We start from the raw sequence: 24,827 nt of genomic DNA, 5'->3' as shown, positions 1-24,827 counted from the left end.
GATTTTGGAGCCCAAGAAAATAAAGTCTCTCACTGTTTCCATTATCTCCCCATCTATTTGCCATTAAGTGATGGAAATGGATATCATGATCTTTGTTTTTTGAATGTTGAGTTTTAAGCCAGTTTTTTCACTCTCTTCTTTCACCTTCATCAAGAGGCTCTTTAGTTCTTCTTTGCTTTTTGCCGTAAGGGTGAAGTCATCTGCATATCCAAAGTTATTGATATTTCTCCCAGCAATTTTGATTCCAGCTTGTGCTTTATCCAGCCCGGCATTTTGCATTATGTACTCTGCATTTAAGTAAAATAAGTAGGGTGACAATATACAACTTTAACGTACTACTTTCCCAATTTGGAACCAGTCCGTTGTTCCATGTCCAGTTCTAATTGTTGCGTCTTTACCTGCACACAAGTTTTGCAGGAGGCAGGTAAGGTGGTCTGGTATTCCCATCTCTAAGAATTTTCCAGTTTTTGAAACAGTAGATGTTTTTCTGGTATTTTCTTGCTTTTTCTTTGATCCAATGGATGTTGGCAATTTGATCTCTGGTTTCTCTGCCTTTTCTAGATCCAGCTTGAACGTCTGGGAATTCTCAGTTCACCTACTGTTGAAGCCTAGTTTGGAGAATTTTGAGCATTATCTTGCTAGCATGTGAAATGAGTGCAATTTGTGTGGTAGTTTGAACATTCTTTGTTATTGCCTTTCTTTGGGATTGGAATGAAAACTGACCTTTTCCAGTCCTGTGGCCACTGCTGAATTTTCCAAATTTGCTGATCAATAGGAAAAGACAGAATCACTGAAGAGATACACGTCCTCACTAAAGATGATGCCAAAGGCCAATAACTTTATTATTAAGGAAAATGCTTCACCAGGCCATGTGGGCGCAGACATGTTGGAGCAAAGGCACAGCCACCCCATGAAACTGTTGGGCAGTGTCCTCTAGAGCTGGACAAACACTCCAAGACTGCCACGAGAAAGGTTCCAGAATGTTCATAGCATCTCTTTGTAATAGCTGCAAACTGCAAACGACCCACATGTCCTTCCACAGGAAGTGATGCAGTGGGACCTCCCTCCGCAGCTAAGTGACCAACAGGGCCCCAGTGCAGAGCCTGGTGAGGAGCAGGGAGTGGATGGTGGGATGGAAGGAACATGGACAGCAGGGGTCCCGCTGTCTGCCCCGCTCTGGCACAGAGCTCCTGAAAGCCTGGGAATTTCTTCTGAGAGCACAGGGCCATCTTTTGTTCTAATGAGGCTCCTGTAAGGGCTGGTCACCAGAAAGACCAAGCCTGATTAGAAGCTTCGACTTTTCGGCCCCACCCCCATTCTCTTGAGAAGGGAGAGGAGCTGAAAATGGGGCTAATAAGAGATTATGCCTTTATGAGGAAGCCTTGGCAAAATCCCACACTGACGCATGGAGGCGTCCTTGCCCCCTGCCACCCAGCCCTGCCCATCCCCCATTTGGACCTCATCCATATCTTTCATCGTGTAGATGTGTGTGTCCTCAGTTGTGTCCGACTCTTTGTGACCCCATGGACTGTAGCCCGCCAGACTCCTCTGTCCATGGGATTATCCTTCAGCAAATCATCAAATTTTATAATGAACTGGTGAGTGTTAGTGATGGTTTTCCTGAATTCTGTGAGCTCCTCTAGCAAATTAATTGAATGCAAGGGACAGGGGGTCGTGGGAGCCTCTGATTTGCACCCGAGTTAGACAGAAGTGGTGGGTGATTTGGGACCACTCTTTGCCATTGGCACCTGAAGTTGAGGGCAGTCTATGGGACTGAGCCCCCTACCCAAGAATTTCCAGATACTATCAGAATTAACCTGTGGGACACCCAGCTGGTGTCACCAAATTGCCTGGCATAGGAACCTCCCCCTCCAATTTTGGTGACCAGAGTGTTGTGGTCTGTGTGTGGATTGGAAAAGAATTTCCAGACATGAGGCAGAATGAGAGGAGAATAAAGTTTATTAGAGTGGGAGATGCTGTTAGATCAGCGGGCTGGCTCAAGGGAGAGCTGATGTTGAACAGGGCTCCTTAGCCCATTTTTATAGCCAGGGTTCAGGAGCGGGATAGGGGTCTTGTGGGTCATTTGCTGATTGGATGAGGCAAATGGAGTCCTTAGGTCCTCAGGAGGACCTGAATTTGTTAATAGTTACTACATGGGGGAGGGAAGGATGATAAGGGCCTGTCCGCTCCCGCATTCCAAGACCCTCGGTTTTTTTTATCTGTTCTTTCGTCCTTGGGACACGGCACAGAGCAGTGTTTTGTGTGAGCAGTCTGGCAGGAGAGACACAGAAGGGTAACCTGGGTTTTCTCCACACTCAGTGATGAGGAAATGCCCCGGGCCAGGCTTGCCCACCTGGGGTGGCCGGGGCAGCCAAGAATCCCACCTGACCTTGCTTTTCCTGGGTGTCTTGGTCTCCTTCACTCAAAGACTCAGTCCTCATGTTCCCCACACCCCATCTTCCCCCCCCACCCCCAACCTGCAGACCCTCCTCAGAGGGCCCCCTCCTCTCCACTCTAGATCCTTCTTATGATGTGTTGCTGTCAGAAATGACCCCATTTACCCATCCAGATGTTTACTGTCCGACCCCCTTACTCCCTCCTCTGTCCCCCAGCAGGAGGGGTGTGTGTCACTGTACCTGCTTGGCGATAGGCAACACTAGCCTTGAGGGCAGGATGGATCTGTTCAGTTCAGTTGCTCAGTCGTGTCCGACTCTGCAACCCCATGAACTGCAGCACGCCAGGCCTCCCTGTCCATCATGGACTCCCAGAGTCCACCCAAACCCACGTCCATTGAGTCAGTGATGCCATCCAACCATCTCATCCTCTGTCGTCCCCTTCTCCTGCCCTCAATCTTTCCCAGCACTGGTCTTTTCAAATGAATCAGCTCTTCGCATCAGGTAGCCAAAGTATTGGAGTTTCAGCTTCAACATCAGTCCTACCAGTGAACACCCAGGACTGATCTCCTTTAGGATGGACTGGTTGGATCTCCTTGCAGTCCAAGGGACTCCCAAGAGTCTTCTCCAACACCACAGTTCAAAAGCATCAATTATTTGGCTCTCAGCTCTCTTTATAGTCCAACTCTATATAGTCCAACTTTATAGTCCAACATCCATACATGACCCCAGGTTCGCCAATAAACTAGCTGTGTGGTTACGGACCAGTCACTCACCCTCTCTGTATCTTACCAAGCTCAACAGTGAAAGAGGGTCCTCCTGGCACCCCTCTCAGGACAGACACATTTTGGAAAAGTGCTCAGAGGGCTGAGCAGGGTGGTGACTGCAAGGGGCTGTTGTTCCCAGAAGCCATGTCTCCTGCCCAGCTCCTCCTGGTGACCTGTGGGTGGCAGCACTAGACCCCCGTTCTTGGAGAGACAGCCTGCTTGCCACCCCCATCCTGGGCTCTGCCTGCAGGAGCCTAGGTCAGGAGAGATGCTGGCAGGAGTGACTGGCTCCCCCTGACCGCTCGCAACCACTTCCATGTGGGTATTCTACTGAGAGCCCACCCGGGCAGGTTCACGACACTGCCAGGGGACGGGCCAGATCAGGGAGGTGCCAGCCCTGACCTAGGTCAGCGGTGGCCACGTCCAAATGACCTCTAGGAACATTCTGGGACCCTCATTTCTGGGTTCATCACTCTCTCACTCCCTCTTTTCCCCAAAGGCGTCAGGGTAAAGCCCTAAGACCCAGAAGCTTTCGGATTGGTCTTGGGGGGCTGCCAGCGGGTGAGGAGGCAGGAGGAGCAGGGGTCTGAGTCTTCACAGTGGGTGGGGCCACTTTAGGAGGAGAGAGCAGCCTTCAGCCAAGATGGACTACAGAGTGGCCTTCAGTTTGGGAAAGGGAGGCCCCAGCGGGCCAGACTGTTGGTCAGCATTCTCTGACCGGCATTTGACCTGACCAGGAAGGCATCCCTCATGTAGCTGGAAGCCCCTCAAATGCCATCTATTTGTGGCCTGGACCCTGCTGCCTGGCAGGAGACATGTGACCATGGGGCTGTGGTATTTTTGGCAATGGGGGTGGGGCCTGAGCAGCGAGCCCTGCACCATGCCGCTCTGGGACAGGCAGCTCGGACGCCCAGCTCCGCTGCCCCGGCTGGCTGTGGGGTCCCAGGTACAGTACTGTCAGCCCCTCATCCCCACCCTAAGGGGTCCCAAAGGGGACAGCCCCTACGGGGGGCTTCCCTAGGACCAGAGAAAGGACAAGGGGCGACGGGTCAGGAAGCCACGGTGCCCTGGTCTCAAGGCACCTCCATCGCAGGACTGGTCTGGCCAGTGGCCTCCCATGCCCTGGGTCCAGCGGTACCTGACCAAGGGCCAAAGGGCAGCCCCTCATCGGAGGCTGAGAGGTTAGGGGCTCCCAACCAAAAGGGTTGCCTTGGTTCAGTGAGACGCAGGGAGGAGGGCTTTGACAGCTGGGCAGGTCTGGGTCAGGGGCACAGACTCTGACAGTGGCCCTAGGGGGCTGGTGGGAACCAGGAGGCTCATTCTGGTCTGGGACCTCCTGCTCAGGAAGGGGCAGAGCCAGCTCTCCCTGATGACCCCTGAGTAGGGTCTGGCAGCACTGGTGTGACCTTGGTAGGCTCAGAAGAATCCCGGCAGCCTGTCCCAGCCAAGGCTGGTAGAAGGTCATCCCTAAAGACTGGTCACCTGCTGGACACCACGGCCCTTCCTCCCGTGGCCAGTTGCCACCTGGGGCATGTTGGGACAGTCCAGGACTATCACTCAGGTGAACTGAACCCTAGTGGTGGTCCTTGAAATGGGCTTTGCTGCGTCAAGTTGGCCTTGGTACTAGCAGCTCTGCAGGAAAGCTGGAGGCTGCCTCAGCTGAACAGAAAACACACACCTTGAGGAGGGAAACTTCTCCTGGGGGTGAGGAGCCCTGCGTTTTAGTAAACTTCACTGACTCTAATGCAGGACTGTAGCAACATGTCCTTGTAACGTTACCATTTGCGCTCAATTCGGAAGCAGGGAAAGCAGGAGTTTTGGATGCTCCAACTCCAGGAAACAGCACAGCTTCTCTCTGGACTCTGTTTGTTCTGCTCTCTTTCAGGACAGAAATGGAGGGCTGGCCTCTGGGCCATGGAAACCTGAGGGGGCAGGTGGGGTGGTGGCAGTGAGTGCGGGCCGGGGCCCTGGGCCTGGGTCTGTGAAGAACCTGGTCTGTGGCTCACGTGCCTCTGCTGACCCAGAATGGAGAACTTCCAGTACAGCGTCCAGCTGAGCGACCAGGACTGGGCTGAGTTTTCAGCCGCCGCCGAAGAGTGTGACCTCCTGCAGGCCGGCTTGGCCTCTGGGGATGAACCCTTGTCTAGTGACACTGACCAAAGGGACAGCAGTGGCAGCAGCCCCCCAGGACCCTCACCCCTTCTCGAGGGGCAGCTGGCTCACGCAGGAAGTAGCTGGCCCAGCTTTGAGGAGGAGGACAAGGCCGCCACCCGGCAGCTGGTCAGCAGGTCTTGGCGTGAGCCCATGCTGGCCCCAGAGGCCGGTCAGCAGACACCCAGCACGTCCGCACGGTCAGAAGCTCGGCTGTCCCTCAGCTCTGGTGCCGCCCCTCTCATCCAGGGCTCATCCCTCCCAGGGCCAGTGTCTTCCAGAGACGAGATGCAGAGGATTCTGCAGGGGCCAGCCCCCCGGGGCCCTGCCCCTACTCCTGTTGGTGAGCCCGCTGGGAGTCCTGAGTCCCCTGGCCGCAGTGCTGCCCCCCAGAGGTCCCCTGGCAGCCCTGGAGCCCCGCCAAGAAGCCCTGGCCGAAAGAAGAGGCGCACTGCAGGCACCAAAGCGGGTGGGCGCTCGGGTGGCCCAGGCCCTGCTGCCACCCAGCTGGGTTCCCCACTGCTCACAGAGGCCAGGCCTGAGGACAACCTCGGCCCTACTGGGTCCAGGGGGAAGGGTCTCCCAGCAGGAGCAGCAAAGCAGACAGCAGGAACTGGGCAGATTGAGCTGGGGCCAGAATCTGCAGGAGCCCCCGAGCAGGTGGCCAGACAAGGGCCAGGTGTGGATCTGTCTATGTCTGTCCCCACTACTGAGCAGGGAACAGACCGACTTGGAATGAGCCCCAGAGCTGGGCCATGCGCTGTGTCCATGTCTGACCCAGAGGCTCCTCTAGATGTCACGATTAAGTCAGACGTGGCTCTATCCACACCTGCCTCCGAACCTCTACCCGCTGAGTCTCAGTCTACACCTGCCTTCAAGCCTCAACCCGATGAACCTCAGTCTACACCTGCCTTCAACGCTCAACCCGATGAACCTCAGTCTACACCCGCCTTCAACGCTCAACCCAATGAGCCTCAGTCCACACCCACCTTCAGTCCTCAACCCAATGAGCCTCAGCCTACACCCGCCTCTGAACCTCAACCCGATGAGCCTCAGTCTACAGCCACCTTCAAGCCTAGACTGGATGTGGACCTGCTTGGGCCGGGGCCAGTGGTCCAGCCAGAGGTGGATTCATCGATGCCTGCCTCAAAGGCTATACCATGCACAGCTCTGCCTCATCTTGTGCTCGAGGCTGGACCTGATGTGGGTGTGTCTACACCACCTGCTCCCACACCCCAGGCTGGGCCTGACATGGTGGAAGCAGAGGTTGTTCCCGTGGCCAAGCTGGGTTTGAGCCCTGTTCGGTCTCTAGAGGGGTGCCAACAGAAGCCCAGAGGGGAGCCCTCAATAGATGCCCCTGGACACCACACTGGGGAGCCCCCTCTAGGCCCCATCCAAGCACCCAAGAAGAAGAAAGTGCGATTCTCCGTGGCTGTGCCCAGCTCCGAAGAGCCAGGGTCAGGAGAGGCCTCAGGTCCACCCTCTCCAGCCATAGCCCCCAGGATGGCAGCTGGGGGCCACAGAGGCTCTGGAGCCTGGGACTCTGTGGCAGTTGGGCCCCGGAGCCCCCAGCCTCGGATTCTGAAGCACCTGCCCCCCCCTGCCCCCTCTGCCTCTGTGGGGACAGGGCCCAGGAGCTGCTTTGCGGTGACCCTCCCGGAAGCCTATGACTTCTTCTTTTGTGACACCATTGAGGAGGAAGACGAAGAGAATGAGGGGGCAGCAGAGGCTGCCCAGGCTCCAGCTGAAGTCCAGTGGCCAGATGTGTGTGAGTTCTTCTTCCAAGACAGCCAAGTCCAGAGGTCGAAGCACCAGGAGGGCCGCTCCGAGGCCCCACCCCTACAGCCTGGGCCTGTGCCGGCCCCTCCACCTGGAGACCCCATGCCAATCTCCATCCCTGAGGCCTATGAACACTTCCTTGAGGAGGACAGGTCCGGGGGCACGCTGGGGCCAGCCGCCCTTCTCCAGGTACAGGCCACAGAGCCCCCCAGGTCAGTCCTCTGGGGAGTGGGGACTGGCGCCCCACCGGAGTCCAGCCCAGCCACAGTGGAACAGCTCACCCTGGCCATCAGGGAAGCAGGTGTGTGTTGCGGGGGCCTCCTGGTCTGTCTAGGACCTGGGAACACACTGTCCAGGGAGTTCAGCCAAGAGGGCCATCGGGGAGGGACAGGCCAGGATCCTGGGTTGTGAGCTGGTGGGGGGGCCTCAGGGATGATCTCTCAGGAGGGGCTCCTCCCCCTGCCCCTCCCCCACTCCCAGGAGACAGTCCAGGTGGGGCAGCCACAGCCGGGCAGGGGTTGGCTCCTAAGTGGCTGTCACCTTGGGTTCACCCCCAGACAACTTGGGGCAGCCCCAGCTCCATCTGCACTGCCTGCAGGTCAGGCTCACATTCCCTGTAGAAGATATTTTACAAACCAGGAAACAGCACGCCAGATGCACTCGCCCAAGTCAGCCTGACTCAACTATGCCACACACTACCCTGGGTCTTGGGACAGAGGTGTCACAGGAAGGACATGACTCAGGATAGATGTGACCAGGGCAGGTGTGTCTGAGTGGGGCAGCAGGAGCTCAGGCCATGCTTCTCTTTCCCAGTGGCACCCCGGGGTCCCCTCACCTCGTTCACCTTCAGCCAGAAAGACATGTGCATGGTGTTCGTAGCCTTTGCTACCTGGGCTGTGAGAACATCAGACCTGCATGCCCCAGACGCCTGGAAAACAGGTTTGTGGGGCCGGGGTGGGGTGGGCTGTTGTCCAGAAGTCCAGTGGAGGGGCAGTGGTGTCCAGTCCCAGCTTCTGGGCTAGCAGGGATGAGAGGCCATGGGGAGGTGCGGGTTTCTCCCCTGACTGATTTCCTGCGTTGTGGACCCACCCTCGCTCTGCCAGCCTGCCCTCGTCCTTCGAGAGTCAGCCTGTGTGGATGGAGGGTGGTGACCAGGCCAGAACAGAGCCGGCACTCAGGAGGTCTGTGCTTCTCTTGCAGTTCTGCTGGCCAACATTGGCACCATCTCTGCCATCCGATATTTCCGCCGGCAGGTGGAGCGGGGGCGCCACAGCCGCAGTCGCAGCCCCAGCCCCAGCTCCAGCCCCAGCCCCTAGGACCCAGGCTTGGCCCAGGAAGATGCAGGACAAGGAAATGTCCACAGGTGCTCAGGACAAGGCACTGCCCTCAGGCCTTGCCCTCTGACTGTTTGTGTTCTGCAGTGTCTAAGAAGGAGACTGCGTCCTTGGTCCCGGCTCCCCTGGACTCCACTGAGGGTCTGACCAGTGGCCAAGGCCAAGGCTGTGCTCCACACTTGGGAGCGGGGAGATTCTGGAAGGCTGGGTAGGTAGGGGCTGAGCAGGAAGCTGGTTAGTAAGGTGGCCAGGTTAGCAATAAAAAACACAAGGCGTCCGATGAAAATTGAATCTGAGACACTCAGGATGAGTCCCACTTATGCTAAGGAACTGTTTGTGGTTTATCTGAAACCGGAATTAACTGGAATCCTCATCCTATGTGGTTATGCTTCTGGAGGGAGGGCCACGACAGGGCACTGGAAGTTAGAGGGGTTCAGAGAAGCAGCAAGGCCCCAGCAGGAGATCCGGGCAGGGGGAAAGGGCAAGGAGGCAGAGGGCCTCAAGGCTTGGGGGTGGGGCGGTGTCCCAGCCTTTGCCCTGTTTACAAGAGGCTGGGCCGGTGGAGGCCTCTGAGGCTTCTCCGACCCTGGAGCCCCAAGGGTCTGGTCAAGGCCTCCTTGGCTCCTGCCCGAGACGGTGAGCAGGTACCCAGAGGGATAGGGGTCTGTAGGCAGGGCCTGGAGCCCCACCTCTGGGGCGCCCTGGAGGAGCTACAGAGACAGAAGGCAAGGGTATTGGGTGGAGGGACTGGACACCTGGCTTCACCCAGGGCTGAGAGGAGCTGGAGATGGGACAGGAAAGCAGGCAGGGCACAGGCAGTGGTGGAGCAAGGGGGGCTGGTTGGGTGTCCAGCCCTGGAAGCAGCACATGCAGGGTCCCCAGGACGCAGGAGACTACTGGCTGCTGAGGACAGGACGCATGGACACACAGCACCAATAAAACCTCCTCTTTCCTTCCTGTTTGGTCTCTTGCCAGTTTCTCCTGACCAGTTCATCCCACTCACACGCACCCAGGCCACCCTCCTCCCTCTGCTCGTCATGTCTAAGACCTTGCTGACCTCCGACTCTTGTGCCCTCTGATTTCACATACTCTGACCCTCGCTAACCTGACTTTCTCAGCCCTCCAACCTTTATGCTTGTGCCATCCTTCTTCTTCCAGGTGAAGCTGCTGCCCCACGTCCCCTCCCTCATTCCTTCCCTGAGAGGCAGGCTGAGGTGTGGCCCCTCTGGGTGTCCAGTCACCTCGGCCAAGGTGTCCAGAGCCCAGGGTAACTCAGGGTTCTTGAGGCTCCCTCCACCTGCTGGGGTCAGACCCAGACTCGACACTGCCTGTGGCCCCACAGACAAGTCCCAGGTCCTATTGCGGCCCCTCCTCCAGGGTCAATGCAGGCAGGTGGTCCCCAGAAGCAGCTGCTGGGGGCCATCAGATCCACTGGATGAGCCCCCGTTCAGGCTCTGGTGCTCCTCGAGGCCCCTGCCGCTGGGAGGGTGACAGAGCTTCATCCTGGACACTGCTGTAGCCCCTGGGGGGGCCGCCATCTGGTGGGGAGGGCAGACATGCATGTGTCTTCAGGAGGTGACACCCCAAACTCTCCCAGAAGGGGGCAGGGCCCTCACTCACCTGGAGGAGGTGGTGAGGGGTCAGGCGAAGCTTCTTTCTCAGGGGAGACCTGGGGACCCCAACCACAGGTCTGAGAGATGGGCCCCAGGAAAGGGGGCTTGGAGACCAGTCCACAAATCTGCCTGACCCCACGCCCTCCTTTTCCTTTTGGCCCCCACTTCCTCCCCACTGCTCCCTTCCTCCCACCAAGCCCAGTCCCTGGTTTCCACCCACCCCACTCTTCCCCTGTTTCCATCTCTCCTGCTCCCTCAGGGTCCCAGAAGGCTCCATGCGGTTTCCTCTCCCCCACAGAACCCCATGCCCAGGGTGGGAGCTGCTACTCACACGCTGAGGGGAGTCTGGGGGCCGGGGCCCCCAGCACTTGCTGGAGGCACGATGGTGCCGAGAAGCTCGGGCCCGCGGAGCTGCCTTCTCGGAGAGGAAGTGGGGGCCGGAGAGTCCACAGCTGGAGTCAGAGACAGGCATGGACACGGGGACCGAGCAGAACGGGCTGGAGGGCTCAGGTCCAAGCGAGCTCTGCATCACGCTGAGGAACTGTGGGAGAGCACTGGTGACCAAGGCCCCCGAGAGGCCCCTGCCCCAGAACCCCCTCAGCCTCCCACAGTGGCCTGAGCAGACCTCAGGCTTCGGGTACCCTCTCAGCCTCAGGCTGTGGGCACACCAGCTCTTTCTGTCACCCAGCAGGGGACTGACCTCATCCAGGCTCTGGACGTCTGTGATCTTGCGGTGGGAAGTGGCAGGTGGCGTGTAGGGGTCAGCGTAGAGCGGGGAGTGGGGTGTCTCCAGAGAATGGTCTGGGGCCTCAGGGCCGCTGTCCAGGCTCAACTACCGGCAAGAGACAGGAGACACAGCTTCCTGGGGCTGGAAGCAGCCAGGCCCTTCCTTCTCTGTGCCAGAGGCCTCTGGTGGTTTCAGGACTGAGGAGGCCAGGGAAGTGGAGGGTGGGAGGGAGTGGAGGGTCATGCCCAGAGCTGGGGTCAACATGCTGGCCCACCTTGGTCAGGTCCAGGCGTAGCAGGGCGGCTGGGCCAGGCTTCTCAGCCCGGGGCTTGTTCCTGGGTGATCGGCTGCTGCCGCCCCGTCTCAGCTTTGCCCTGTGCCCACCGACGCTGGTGCAGCCAGGGTTGGCTTGCTCCTGTGGGGACCAAGGACCTTCCAGAAGGTTTCCTGGGGCCCTCTCCCACACAACGGTCTGAAGCTACACAGAGTCCCTTCCCCTGAGGAACTAGGGTCCTACTTGCCATGAGGTCCCCAACACAAATTTGCCTCATGGTCCCCTGCCCCCTCTGCCCATTACCCGCCCCCCCAGATACTCACCGATGGGGGCCGGGCCGGGCAGCCTGCAGTGGATGCTGCTGAGGACTCAGGGAGGGAGTGGGTGGTGCAAGTGGAGGGGGGCGCCGGGCACCCTGAGTCCCAGCTGGTCCGTGCATCAGAGGAGAGTGAGCCTCGGCCACCGACCACAACCTGGGCAGCCGGCGAGGGGTAGGGGTGAGCCAGGTGGCAGGAACCCTTTCCCACCTCCCCGTGCCCAGGCCCACCCATCTGTTTTACTGCGGCCCGGCAGCACCTGCCCTGCTGACTCCTTACCTGTGTGGATGCCCGCAGCCCTGGGAGGCTCTCAGGGCCGGGTGGTGGGGAGGCCCTGTCCCCGTGGCAGACTGTCTGCAGGCAGAGCAGCCAGTGGCTGTAGTCCTCATAGCTGGCACACACCACACGGATGGTGTTGATGAGACGGCCTGGTGCATGGATGCTGTGAGGGGGCCTGGCAGGCAGGGTGCTCCCTGCAAGGCCCTGGTGCAGAGCTGGGTGCCCACCCGGGGGCCACAGCCCCTCTCCCAGGCCTGGCTCTCACCCACCTTCAATCAGGAAAGAGCGGATCCGCTTCTCCCTCTCTTCCAGGTTGATGTGGATGGCGCTGAGTGGGAGCTCCCCCTGCAGGGCATCAGCGGGACAGGGCCTGACCCACCACCCCGGCGAGCCCTCCCGAGTTGGGTGGGCAAGTGGACGCCAGGCAGAGGGCAAAGCAGGGCTGAGGCCAACACCTTGAGGGAGGCCAGGCAGATCCTGTCTGTCCTAGAGGGGTGTCTTCACACAGGCTCCAGGTGGGGCTTTCTCCAGCCAATGTCTGACTCAGGACTGGTCGGGGACTGGTCCCCTGGGCCACCCACTAAGATGGGGGTGGGTGGGAAGGGATCACGAGGAAGCCCCCTGTGTTTCTCGATGACTGAAGGCCAGGATCACCCCCAGAGTAGGAGGTACCCTGATGCACAGGATGGACCCTCACGCCATGCCTACACCCACGCACGCACACACACACAAGCTTCAGGCACCAGGAAGATGCCTGCTCAGAGGTACAGGCCTTCCAGGAGCATTGTGGGCCCCATGCCACCCCCAGGTGACTGGCCTACTGGTGGCTGTGGACTTGCTAGCATGATACAGGGTGCTGAGGCAAGGTGCCCACCCTCCTTGCCCACATCAGGCTGAGACCAGACTGACCAGGACAGCAGGCTGGGTGGGTGGGGCCACCTGTTCCAGCAGGCCCCGACATACAGGTTCCTCCTGAGCTGCTGCCCCCTCCCACCCCCACGTGCAGGGCGCCTCCCTGGGGCGGGTTGCAGCGGGGAGGGACCTACCTTAAAGCAAAGCCCATCTGCTTCCTCGGAGAAGATGGCCAGGGAAGTTGGGTACAGGACAAGAAGCCGGTCCCACTGCTCCTGTAGGGAGGTCACAGGGCGCAGTGGGGTCTCCGCTGGCATGCACCCAGGGCCTGGCCCCCCCTGGAGCCTGCACCCCGCCCCCACCTCCTCCCACCTCTGTGCCCCCACCTGTAAGGGCAGATGCTGCAGTTTGACCCTTGAGGCACAGATGGCACTGCCCATCACCTGGCGCCCTGATGCTGTCCGCAGCCGGGTTAGCCTGCGCTGCAGAGTCCGGGGGAGCACGTCCTCAGTGGGGCCCTGGGAGGAAAGGGTCAGGGGCAGGTGGAGGAGGCGGAAGGGGAAAGGGGTGCAGGCTTCCCAGCACTGACCTGCAGGGGCTCTGGGGAGCAGCGAGGCACCCCTCCCACAAGAGCTATCTGCTTCTCCAGGTGGTAGAGCCAGTGGTCCAGCTCGGCCTGGCTGGGGCAGAGCACGAGAAGTGGGGCGGGCAGCGGGCCTGTGGGGGAGGGACAGAGCTCAGGGCTTAGCCCACTAAGCCAGGGGCCCACAGGAGAGGCCCCTCAAGGGTTGGCAGGAGCCACTGATGACCACACGCACAGCTCTGGAGGCAAGGTGCCCACCCCAGTCCACTGTCTTCCACCTCAGCCTGGCATTGCACATGTGCCCATCAGAGGAAAAGCCAGGACCCCACAACGTGCTCAGAGTCCCGCCAAGGTCCCAGGCTGGGTCAACAGCCAGGCTCACTGAGCAGTCTTAGAGCTGTCCCCTTGTCCCGAGGGCAAGGTCAGCACAAGGCAGTACCACCCGTGCCCCCACACACCTGTGATCTGGAAGGCGTGCTCTCTAGACCCCTCGAGGGGGCAGACACTCAGCTCCATCAGTGGTAACAGCCCCTGCCAGAACAGAGTGGGAGAGAAGGGCTAGGGCCCCTCTGCCTCCCAAGGGTCTGCTCTCCCCTTCCCCCAGCAGCTCCCTCTGCCCATCTCCCCGCACCTGGAAAGTGAGTCCTTCGGGACCATGGGCCTGGAAGTAGAGGTGGGAGGGGAACAGCTCCAAGTAGCAGTCGCTGACATCCTAGGGGAGAGAGGGGCCAGCGTCTGAGGACTCAGTGGCAGGCTCCAGGGTGGCTCCCCCCCAAAGCATGCCCTCCTCCAGCCCGGCCCCCACCTGGCTGTGCTGGAAACGCAGCTGGACCTTGGCGTAGTGCACAACCTTGCCCAGACTCCTCACTGCTGCCCTTCGCCGCCCCTCCTTGAACACACTCAGGAAAGGCTGCTCCAGGATTTCTTGCTGGCTCTGCAAGCCTGGGATGTTCTAGGGTGGGGGAAGAGCTCAGAGGAGGGGGCCTGACTGGTGACCAGCAGCCTTGGCCCACAGTCTCACCATACATAGGTTAAGAACACACGCACAGCATCACATGTGTGCAGAGCCCTGTACACACACAGTCTCTTCACCTGACAACAGTGCAGAACACACACACACACACACACACACACACACACACAGCCTCTGCTGGTGACAGAACTCTGTGTTCTAGTGATGGAGTCAGCAACCTTTCAACTCATCGGAAATTCAACTCTTAGCTTCACTATTTCCTAACTGTGTTCCCTTATTTTGGTTACTGTGCTATTAAAAGTCCCTTCAGTCATGTCTGACTCTTTGCGACCCTATGGATTGTAGCCTGCCAGGCTCCTCTGTCTATGGGATTCTCCAGGCAAGAATACTAGAGTGGGTTGCCATGCCGTCCTCCAGGCGATCTTCCCAACCCAGGGATCCAACCTGCATCTCCTGCAGCTCCTGCATTGCAGGTGGATTTTTTACTGCTGAGCCACCAGGAAAGTCTTATTTTGGTTACTCAACCTTCCAAATCCTGTTGGTCAGAGGGGTTTTCAGGTGTTCGAGTGAGACAATGCTCAAAACCCTCCCACACCTCAGCATCAGCAGGTACTGGCTTAAAACTTGGCTCTACAGAGTAAGGTTAGGGTTCATGGGGTCACAAAGAGTTCGACACAACTGAGTGACTGAACAACAAACCGAGAAGGGGGTGCCGATTTGCAGTATTTGCATTTGCCTGGTGTAAGTATTCTCATCACAGCCTGCTAAACGCCACACTGCCGCATCCTCCATCTCCCTCTCAGCAGAGGCCAAGCTCCTGGCAATGGCCAAGGGGTCCTCTCCCCTCACTTCAGGCATCCACTTATCTCAGGATCTTTGCTCCTGCTGCCCTCTCTGACTGGACCACTCAGCCCAGCCCCTTCTCATCTAGTCCAGCGCTTGGCTCATACCCCTTCTTTTGAGCTCCTGTCTGGGTGCTCTTCCAACACTCCAGCCTCACTGACCCCTGCCCCTCGGTCCTCCTTTACATTTCACCTTGTGCTAGCCACATCTGATGTACTGTCTTTTCCTTCTTTATCTTGTCATCTGGCTTTGTCATGGATGCGAATGACATGAGAACAGGGCCTTTGTCTATTTGCCCCTTTGCTGGACCAGGACCAAGGACAGTACTGCTGTACTAGGTGTAAGCCCTCGGGGTACTAGGGCTTCAATGCCTGTCTGCTGAAGGGAGGGAGGGTCAGCGCCCACCAACAGCTGACTCTGGCACGTAGAGAATCCTCTATAGGCAGGGGTTTGATGATCAGAAAGGGAGCCAGATCAGGACAGGTGCCCAACTGGGGCTGGAGGGGCTGAAGTCTGGGGATCAGGGCACACTGGGGAGCTGGCAGGGGCTGCTGTGCCTTGACCCAGCTGAGCCACCCCTTGGGCAAGCCCAGGAATGTGAACAGACAGACTCAGAGCTTCCGGGCCTCTCTGTCTCTGGGTGGGGCCTCCTGTACCCACACCCAGTGTGGGGAACGATGCTGGGATGGGACCCATGAAAAACAGGCCACGGAGCAGGACGGGCCACACCGCTGGCCGGTGGCCTGGGCTCAGGCTTGGGGCCGTGGGAGCAGAGCCCACCTCCTGACAGGGAAGGGGCGTGCCGGCTCCTCCCCTGGCCCCACCCCCCGAGGTTCAGCAAGCCCAGTCCCCTCTCTAGAGGCCATGTCCAGGCACATCTGAGATGTGGCCACATGGAGGGATTCCGGCCAGGGCCTTGTCAGAAGCACCCTGTCCACTTCTCTGAGGTAGCCTGGTTTCTGAAGGCAGCACAGGGAGCCCAGGGAACCCCAGGGAGCAGGAGACGGGACCGGCCCAGGCTTCCCAGCCTGACAGGAACACTTGGAAAGGTTGCCTGGGAGCTGACACCAGCAGCTGTGAGGATGGGTGCTGGCCAGTGCTCCCCGCACAATCACAGACGTTGCTCCTAGGGCAATAGCCTAGAGGCTCATTTCCCTCACACGCCAGGGCCCCTGCACACAGCAGAGTCTCACTCTAGCCCTTGGAGGCTGCGCCGGGTTAAAGGGCAGGTGTCTCTCCCCCTTGGTTAGCAGGTATTCAGCTCGAAGGTGGCCCAGCATGTGCTTGGGAGCCCTCCTTGCTGTGTGGCGTGGGGGTACAGGATGACGCAGTGGTGGACCCCAAGGGGACGTCTCTTGGAGAAACCAGGGCCAAGGGTAGTGGAGAGGCTGGCTCACTGAATACAAGAAGTCCCTTACTCTCTTGGAGTGACAGTGGGGGGTGGTGATTCACAGCCCCATTGCCCACCTGACACCCATGCCCACACGGCTGCACAGACACACGTGCTTGTCCAGCTTCAACGTGCCCACACACGCTGTCCTGCACCAGGGCGTGGGGTGGGGGCTGGACACCAGGGCCCCGGGCAGGGCTGGCACGTGGCTGGGCACGGAGGCCCCGCCCTGCCGCTCCACTGACTCAGTGCCGGGGCTCAGTTTCGCTCTCCGCTCAGACTCTCGGCCTATGAGCTCCCCAGGGCGGGGCTGCACCTACTTCCTCGCTGTGCTCTGGACTTGACTCTCCTGGGGCCGACAGGGAAGACCCTGGGCCCAGTACAGATGGGACACACACGCAGTCACACGCACACCACCGCTACCACACCCCTCCAAGCCAGGGCACGCTACCCAGTTGCTCACCGTCCCTGGGATGTAGTGGAAGATCTTGTCAGCAGTGGTGTTCCCGTCCGCACCAGCCTCGGTGCCAAACAGGCCAGCCAGCTTCCGTGTGCCATCCTCTCTGGGGACAAGGGAGGGGGGCGCTTACAGCCTGGCCCCTGAGGCAGATTGAGGGAGACCCTGTGACCAAGGGGCCATGGCCATACCCCGCCCCCCTCACCTATTTCCCTTCAGCGAGGGCTTTCTGGAAAAGGAGGCCCGGAGCCTCCTAGGGGCCTGAGGGACGCAGTGGCTGTTCCCCATGGGTGGCAGTGGCAGCTGACCTGAGTAGAGCAGGTAGACAGGTCTGGGTCCTTCAGTCCCCAGCCTCCTGCCCCACCCCCTGGGGCGGGGCTCTGGGCCAGCCAGCCCTGCACCTAAGGGCTGGGGAGGCGGAGTCTTTCTAGGAGGGAACTGGCCCCTACCAGAGGCTGAGCTGAGCCTTTCAGCTCCCTGCCCAGGGTCCTCCACACATCAGCCAGCCTGGGGCGGAGGGAAGGGGAGGAGAGATTCCCCCCACTCACAGCCCAGTCAAAAGCCCCCAGTCTGTACAGGACAGGGCTCAAGGGCCATTGCATCAGACTGGAGGTTGCCTAGGGTCAGAGAGCCGGAATGGAGTTCCCTGAGTCCAGCGACCCCCCTCCAGACATGTGAGCGCACATCCTGTTTCCACGTAAATGCCAGCCTCTGAGTCACCAGTGACTGTACGGGACGTGTGCTCACTCTCAGCTGTTGAAGCGGGACTCTGCAACTGGGGAAGGAGGAACTAGGACCCTCCTGCAGCCTCCTTTCTGCCTCCATCCAACCCTCACCCCAGGTCAAGATAAATGGTCCTGAGGCTTAACCAGAATACAGATTCCAAGAGAGAGCATAACCCTCCCAGGTGTACCTGGGACGGGTGAGATCAGGGGGTATGCCATGCAGAGCCTGGGTAAGACATGGGCGAGCACAGCCCTGCCCCTGGACGTGATGGCGCTGTCTCAAAGCCCCAGATGCCAACACGGAGCCTCGGCTCGGGCACACAGCCACCCCAGGCCCCTCCAGTCGCCCCAGACATGACCCTGAGAAGCAGAGATGGACACTCAGCCACAGGCCCGCAGAGCCCAAGAAACATGTTTATTGTTCAAGTGGCTCATATTGCTGTGTGGGGTTGGCAGCGGACAGTGCCCAGCTCAGTGCAGGATCCAGAAATGACACCACAGCCATGGGAAGGAAGCCCAATTTGTGCCCTCCCTGGGAGAATGCCTGGCTGGGCGAGGCAAGGGTGGTGTGCAAAGCACAGGCTGGGGGGTCTGCACCTGACTCAGAAAGCCCCCCCATAACTGCTCTGCATCACCCCTAGGTCCCTCCAGGTCTGCAGAGTCCAAGTTGGCTCCTCACCCACGGGGAATGCCAGTGTCCACCCCATTGCTCCCCCAGGGCCCTCAGTAGGGTGGGAGGACACCCAGGAGAGCAGCTTGGCCCCAGAGATAGGACACTTCAAGAGTAAACAAAGAAACGGGTAGCTGCAGCCTGCTCAACATCAATCAATAAATTAATGAGTGAATAAATAAATGGCACACACAAACACTGAGAAAGAAACACAGTAACGCCCGGGCTAGACGCACGGTGGACAGACGGCGCCGGATGTCCCTGGTGGGGGCCAAGCCCCGCCCCACGAGCAGGGGAGGGAGGTGCTGGGCCCTGGGGGCTTAAGGCACGAGGGAGGCCGCCGGCCGGCCTCTGTGCAGCCGTGCCACTGGGTCAGAGGCTGGTGGACGACACGGACAGCGTGGGCGAAGAGGGCGGAGGGAAGTTGAGCAGCTCCAGCACCGCCACGCCCACGCTGCTACGCCGCGTGAACATGCAGGACGCGGCCACCCACTTGTTGGTCCTCGGGTTGTACTTCTCGATGGAGTTGAGGCTGGAACTGCCGTCGTTGCCCCCCACAGCGTACAGCCATCCATCCATGGCCACCAGGTCGTGTGTGCTCCTGGGGGCAGGGTGGAAGGAGAGGAGCCGGAGGTGAGGGTGGGGGGCTGAATAGGGGGCAGGGCCAGGGCTGTGGCCACTGGAGAAGCCTGGGGGTGCTGCCTGGGGAGGTGTCTTTGGGGCGGGGCCTTGGTGATGCGGGGGGCGGGGCCCTGAAAGGGGAGACTCAGGAGAGAGGTGGGGGACAAGCTGTGCAGGGGTGAGGCCCTGTCAGTTGGGGGAACAGAGGACAATGGTGGTGACAGTTCTGGGGGCCCGTGCACCTTCTGATGTTCATGGGCGCCACACTCTCCCAGGCGCCTGCCTTGGGGCTGTATCTCTCCACAGAGTTGAGGCAGCTGGTTCCATCATTGCCACCAGCCACGTAGAGGGCCCCCTCCAGCACCGCCACACCTGCTGAGCTGCGCCGGCTCAGCATGGAGGCCACGGGCGTCCAGGAGTTCACCTGAGTTGGAGGGATGGGCTGGGGGCAGACCCACCACCAGCCTCCCTCCACCTCCACCTGCAGACCTCTACTCCAGGGTGGGGAGTCTGTGAGACAACGTGGACATCGAGGGATGACCCTCTAGGTGGTAGGGGTGGCCAGAGTGTTGACCTCAAGCACCTCTGGGGAACGGGAATATGTGATTGGGGAATTTCACACCTGGGGCTCATACTTCTCCACGGTGGCCAGGTGTGATGAGCTGTCATAACCACCCACGGCATACAGGTTTCCATCTGCAGGGAATCAACACACTCATGGGCGCACCTGTTATGTGTGAGAGTCCCTAGGGCTGGGTGCTACACAATGCAGTCACCCACCAAGCATGGCCACGCGCACGTATCGCCTCCGTGTGCTCATGGCGGCGATGGATGTCCATGTTCCCGTCAGGGGGTCATAGCGCTCAGCACTGCAGACACCAGGACTGCGGCTGACCTTGAGCAGTGGAGGAAAGGCAGTCCCGGCCCCAGGACCTGCCCTCCCCTGAAGAATGACTAAAATTCCGTGCTAGGCAGTCATGGAGGCTGACCCCACAATCCCACTGGAGCTGGAAGCAGGGCCATGCTGGGTGGACATGGGCCACAGGCTGCCTGGACAATGCTGGGCAGCCCCTGCCCTGGGGGAAGGACCCCAGAGAGGAAAGAACATGCCACTGGGCTGGCCAAGGTATTGGGGACCCTGGTGACCTCAGGCAGGGTGCCCCTTGGCTCCTCTCAGGCAGGACCCCTGCAGTCCTGGTGCAGCCACAGCTGCTGAGCCAACTCTGAAAGGCCACCCGGCCCTGACCCCAGCCACTACCTGTTGAGGCAAGAGGCCCCATCGTAGCCACCAGCTGCGTACAGGAGCCCGTGCAGGGCAGCCACACCCAGGCAGCTGCGCCTCGTGCCCATGGACACCTCCGGCTGCCAGGTGTTGGTCACGGGGTCGTAGGACTCTACGGTGGCCAGATCTGAAGTCCCATCGTAACTAGGGGAGGGTCCATTGCTGGTCAGGGCTGGCCCAGTGGGCACACGCCAAGCCCCTGACCTGAGACCAGCCTCTAGTCTTACCCGCCCACAGCATACAGCCGGTTCCCCACTGCCGCCACGCCCACCCGGGCTCGGCGTGTGGACATGGAGGCCACCACATGCCAGCGGTCAGTGCGCGTGTCGTATGCTTCACAGTCCCCGTGGATGGCGAACAGGCTCCCACCACCTAGGGATGGGGAGGTGACGGGGCAGGACGAGGGCCCAGGGAGGTAGTTGGCTAGGAGGCTCTATCACATCTCAAGATTGAGGGCCTGGAGGCTCCCAGGGCGAGTGGGGCGGGGACTGGTGAGTGGGTCACACCATGGGGGATGGAAGAGCAGATGTGCGGTGAGTGCAGGATGGAACTGGCACAGGGTTGGGGAGTAGGGCTTGTGCTGGGCTCATGGGTAGGGACACGGGGCAGGGCTTGGGGGACAGGATAGGCTGGGACAGGTGGGCATACCCACAGCAAAGAGCACAGGGCCAGCGCCTTCGCAGCGCCGGGGCCGGGTGCGGCTTGTGCCCAGGACACCCCTCTGCTCGGGCAGCAGGTGGAACTTGAGGGCCTCGATGAGTAGGTCTTTGCAGTCTGGGTGGTGCCGCACCAGGCTCTCAGCGTCCACATGGCCCAGCAGGAAGTCCCGGCTCAGCAGGGGCAGGCGGACACACTTCATCAGCTGGGGTGTGGATGCTATAGTCAGGTAGCAGGCCCTGCCCTGAGACCCTCTCAGGTACCCTGGAACCTTCTTGAGACACATGCCTGCATCACTCCTGTGGGGTTTGTGGGCACAGAAGAGCCCAGGCAAAGCTGGGTCCTCAGCCATTGCATCCCCTCCTGAGCACCGGGGGCCCTGCCCAACCCCCACCCCTCGGGCCTGGCCTCACCCGAGGAACGTGCTGCCTCCGGGCATCCACATCATGCTTGACCCAGCTCAGGACGGCACGGTAGACGTCCTCCTCTGAAGGCACGTTCAGGCTGTCGCTAGAGACCAGTTCCAGCACCTGGGGGTGGGGACCCTCAGACCTGAGATCTGGGGAGGATCTTGGGGCCCATGGAGCCCTGAAGGTGCCTGGGAGGGAGAGTCCAAGGGGCCCAGTGTTCCTATGAGGACGGGCCAAGCAGGGTCAGGAGCCATAGGTCCAGTTCCTGGGGACCAATTCCAGGGTCGTTCTGGGGATGTGGAACCAGGGACTACTGGGGTAGTAGGTAGAATGTGATCAAGACGAGAGAGCGTCAGGAATCAATGGTGAGTGCTTGGGTGGAGTTAGATAATGGTGGTTGTGCCCAAGGGACAGTGGTTGGGTTGGAATGTGGGTCAGAAACTGGGGATAAAGGTTGAGAGACAAAGGACCAGGTCTTTAGGGTGCAGATGATGGAGCCAGGGACCAAGGCTGGCTCTGGGGTCCAGGAACTGGGTCAGGGTCAGAATCCGGGTCAAGGTCCATGCTGTTCCCCAGCTACCACGTTACCTGCTTCAGTGGCAACAGCATGAACTCCTCGGTCTTGGCCACGTCCACGAAGTGCTGCAGCACGTACCTGTGTGCCGCCTTGAGCAGGTCACCGCAGGAGTGCGTGTCGGCGAAGCCCCGGATGCCCAGGCAGTTGGAGGGGTCCAGCTGGCTCAGCAGGAACTTGCAGCAGGCGTCTCGGACGCCATTCAGCTGCAGGAGGCTGGCGGCTGGGAGCAGAGTCTGTGAGGCAAGGTGGGAGAGAGGGCCAGGGGAACAGGGGCAGAGAAACAGACGTGAAGATTGAAGGAGTGGCCACACTACAAGAGGAGGCTGGGGACATGGGGTGAGCGGAGGCACCGGCACCGCGGCAGCACGGGCCGTGAGGCTGAGGCCGCCACACCTGTACGTTGCCTTCTCCCACCACAATTTCGGCTGTATATGCAAACTGCACCAGCTGGTCTAGGGCCTGAGGGTCGATGTCGTGCAGTGTCACGTGTGTTTGACGGCTCTCACTCATCTCATCTGGGGAAGGGGGTGGGTATGGGACAGCGAGTCAGGCTGGGGCCCACTCCAGAGCTGCAGAGCCCCCCAGCACCTGGACCTGATGGGCTGTACTTACTTGTGAACATGGCGTGGAAGTAGGGACTGCAGGAGGCTAGCACCACCTTGTGTGCCCGGATCTCCTTGGCGGCTACATGCAGGACGATGTCACACAGGAGGCCGCGCTGTCGCATGCGGCTCATGGCCACGAAGGCATCGTGGTAGTGCCGCTTGGAGTTGTGGGACACAGCGTGGCCCTCACGGCTCAGCAGCTGCATTGTGCCTTCCATGGGGGCTGTGGGCCGGGCCTGCCGGGGCCGGGCACGCTCTGCCTCAGGGCTGCGTGTGAGCAGTGACCCGTCAGGGTGCACTCTGCATAGAACTGCTCACCCACCCTAGAGACTTTGGTCAGGGCCTGGGCGCCCAGGAGGCCACCTTCTCCCCAAGAAGCCCAAACCAAGTTTCCATGAAGGGCCCATGCCCCTGGGGACCCCATGTGCTCTCCAGGCAGCCACCCACTCTGCTGCCTCACGGCCAGGGAGCCTCCTCGGAGTCCAGCCAGACTCTGCTCCAACCTGCTCCCCGCTGGAGATCGGCTCCCACGCCAGACCCGGGTCGTTGAACCTGTACAGCTTCCTCTAACACGATCCCTGCTCAGGCACATACTTCCCTCCCGCCAGGAGCACCCCCAGCTCCCTAGGCCCTCCTTTGGGACTAGGCTGTCTGTCCATTGCTGGCCGCCCTTCCCGCGCCCCGGTCGGAGTCCGGTGTCCTCCGCACGGGCTGCGGGAAGTGCACGAGTTGAACTGATGCGTACTGGCCGGTGGCCCTGAAGCGGACCCCTACACCGACAGGCAATGTACCCTCTTTGACCCTTAACCCCTCATCCTGCAGACAGGCCGCGCGAGTCTTTGAGCGGCACAGCCGGAATTCAAGGGCGGCGGGTGGGGTCAGACCTCCGGGAGCAGCCACCTCGGGATGCCCTGCCCCGCGCCGGCTGTGTGCGCGGATAACGCAGGGGCCCTGGACCCTCCGCGGTCCTACGAACCGGCAGGGCGCCAGGCCGCCCCCTCCCAGCAGCCTGCCAGGTTGGGCGCGCCCCTCCTTCCCTCCTACTCGGCCCAGGCCAGTCACTAACCCTAACCCCTGGCCCACTCACGCTGGCGGCTGCGGCGGCGGCGGCGGCGGCGGAGCCTCCGGCGCGGGCCCGGGGCTGCCGTGCTCCGGACTTTGCGTCCTGCCGGCCGGGCGCTCGCTGCGCGGCTGCATGGGCTCGGCCGCTGGCCCGCCGCCGATCCGCGGAGGACGCACAGACCAGCCGATGCCGGGAGGCTGAAGGGCTGCTCCGCGGTGGCGACCGGCTCGGCGTCCCTCGATCCCGCCGCTTGCCCGCAGCCGCTGTTTCTCGGCGCCGCCCGCCCGGCCTCCCGAGCTCTCCCGCGGTTTCGGGGACGCTGCCTAGAGGGCGAATCCTCTCAATGTTTTGGGGCTCCGTCCGCCTCCTCTTCCAGGAAGCCCCCCGGGCCGCGCCCGTCGCCTATATCTGAGAAGCCTCCAAGATCTGCCCGCGTCACCTCGTTCAAGCCTTCCCGTCCCCGGAATCTTCTGGGGGCCGAACGGCCCAACGTGATTGCCCACGCTGCGTCTGCTTGCCTCTCTCCAACGCCACGCAGGCCCCTTTGCCCGTCTGGCCTCGACTGGACGCTGGCTGAGGAGTGGGAGAGCGGGTGGGGTGCACGCCCTTAAGGCTGTGAGGTCCCCTGTCTTGGGCTCTGGCTGTCCAGGCCCGCGGACCTCTGCCATTAGACGGGTGGAGGGAGGGGAGGGCATAGGTTAAGTTTTCCATCGCCTTCCTTCCCTAAGGCAACCTTCCAGCCTCAGGGTCTTTGCACTGGCAGGCTGTTCCACAGACCAGGCAGAGGAAAAGTGGCTGTCCCTGCCCGGGAGGGCCTGGAGACTTAGGCAGATGCCTTAGTAACTGGGGTCCCAGGAGCGGACTCGCTGGACTGAAGTATCAGGCATCCTCTTTCAGGGAGATTTGGCCAAACTGGCTTCAATAACGATGCTTGAATCTTTCCGCTGTCTGCCCGTTCCCGCCCTTCAGTCCCGCCCAGCGCAGGTGCTACGGGACTATCCAGTGAAGTGGTTTCGCAAACTGCTCATCCATAGCATCTCCATTTCTGTTTTCGTTTGTTTTCCGATCTGCGGAAAACTAGATTGTTGGGTTTTTTTTTTTTTTTTTCATTATTATTGATTTGGAAAAGCTCTTTGTATAAGAGTCCTCTCTGACGCATGGTTCCCCTCACCCTCATGCATTTTTTCCCGCGGTCGATGTACTGACATCCTCACTGGCATGTGTTCACAGAGCTCTGGGAGGCTGTGGGCAGGGCTGGGCGAGGGCGACGCGGGCCCCAATCCCACCTTCCGCCAGGTCGATGTCGTTATTAGTGCCTTTTTTGGAGAAAAAGGTTTGTAAGCGGAACAGCGGGATTCCGCCCTATGCAGTTCTGCCGGGTCCTGGAGCTCTGCAGTCCGTCCCTCAACAGAAGCGTGCGGGAGCCGTGACAGAACCAGGCCTGAGCCGGAAGCTCGAGTCCCGCTTGCCACCCTGGGAGTAGGG

General features: G+C 60.4%; 4 protein-coding genes across 4 annotated transcripts; 2 read left to right on the top strand and 2 right to left on the bottom strand.

Annotated features, from left to right (window-relative positions):
• Nucleotides 1–3,043: 3,043 nt before the first annotated feature.
• Nucleotides 3,044–9,381, top strand: PERM1 (PPARGC1 and ESRR induced regulator, muscle 1). Its single transcript, XM_043484591.1, has 4 exons — nucleotides 3,044–4,106; nucleotides 5,046–7,391; nucleotides 7,904–8,029; nucleotides 8,291–9,381. Exons 2-4 carry the CDS (start codon nucleotides 5,186–5,188, stop codon nucleotides 8,404–8,406), a joined length of 2,448 nt encoding a protein of 815 aa, XP_043340526.1. The 5' UTR covers nucleotides 3,044–4,106; nucleotides 5,046–5,185; the 3' UTR covers nucleotides 8,407–9,381.
• A 142-nt stretch (nucleotides 9,382–9,523) lies between these two features.
• On the bottom strand, nucleotides 9,524–17,758 carry PLEKHN1 (pleckstrin homology domain containing N1). Its single transcript, XM_043484598.1, has 17 exons — nucleotides 17,646–17,758; nucleotides 16,938–17,040; nucleotides 16,739–16,838; nucleotides 13,875–14,021; nucleotides 13,701–13,781; nucleotides 13,528–13,600; nucleotides 13,076–13,203; nucleotides 12,873–13,004; nucleotides 12,681–12,761; nucleotides 11,904–11,979; nucleotides 11,635–11,783; nucleotides 11,362–11,511; nucleotides 11,039–11,179; nucleotides 10,738–10,869; nucleotides 10,369–10,578; nucleotides 10,045–10,093; nucleotides 9,524–9,962 (listed from the first exon to the last, which is right to left on the bottom strand). The coding sequence occupies exons 1-17, from the start codon at nucleotides 17,674–17,676 to the stop codon at nucleotides 9,847–9,849; spliced, it is 1,899 nt and encodes a 632-aa protein (XP_043340533.1). The 5' UTR covers nucleotides 17,677–17,758; the 3' UTR covers nucleotides 9,524–9,846.
• Nucleotides 17,759–17,852: 94 nt separating this feature from the next.
• On the bottom strand, nucleotides 17,853–23,720 carry KLHL17 (kelch like family member 17). The gene is made up of 12 exons (XM_043484597.1): nucleotides 23,367–23,720; nucleotides 22,287–22,546; nucleotides 22,068–22,189; nucleotides 21,686–21,907; nucleotides 21,101–21,217; nucleotides 20,679–20,892; nucleotides 20,258–20,402; nucleotides 20,007–20,174; nucleotides 19,529–19,617; nucleotides 19,371–19,444; nucleotides 18,991–19,172; nucleotides 17,853–18,728 (listed from the first exon to the last, which is right to left on the bottom strand). Exons 1-12 carry the CDS (start codon nucleotides 23,474–23,476, stop codon nucleotides 18,500–18,502), a joined length of 1,932 nt encoding a protein of 643 aa, XP_043340532.1. The 5' UTR covers nucleotides 23,477–23,720; the 3' UTR covers nucleotides 17,853–18,499.
• LOC122451682 (mitogen-activated protein kinase 7-like) lies at nucleotides 23,008–24,468 on the top strand. Its single transcript, XM_043484599.1, has 2 exons — nucleotides 23,008–23,295; nucleotides 23,719–24,468. Exons 1-2 carry the CDS (start codon nucleotides 23,186–23,188, stop codon nucleotides 23,951–23,953), a joined length of 345 nt encoding a protein of 114 aa, XP_043340534.1. The 5' UTR covers nucleotides 23,008–23,185; the 3' UTR covers nucleotides 23,954–24,468.
• Nucleotides 24,469–24,827: the final 359 nt, after the last annotated feature.

This window comes from Cervus canadensis, chromosome 13, assembly GCF_019320065.1.
Source record: "Cervus canadensis isolate Bull #8, Minnesota chromosome 13, ASM1932006v1, whole genome shotgun sequence".
Taxonomy (NCBI): Eukaryota; Metazoa; Chordata; class Mammalia; order Artiodactyla; family Cervidae; genus Cervus; species Cervus canadensis.
This window is presented reverse-complemented; position numbering and strand designations above follow the sequence as displayed.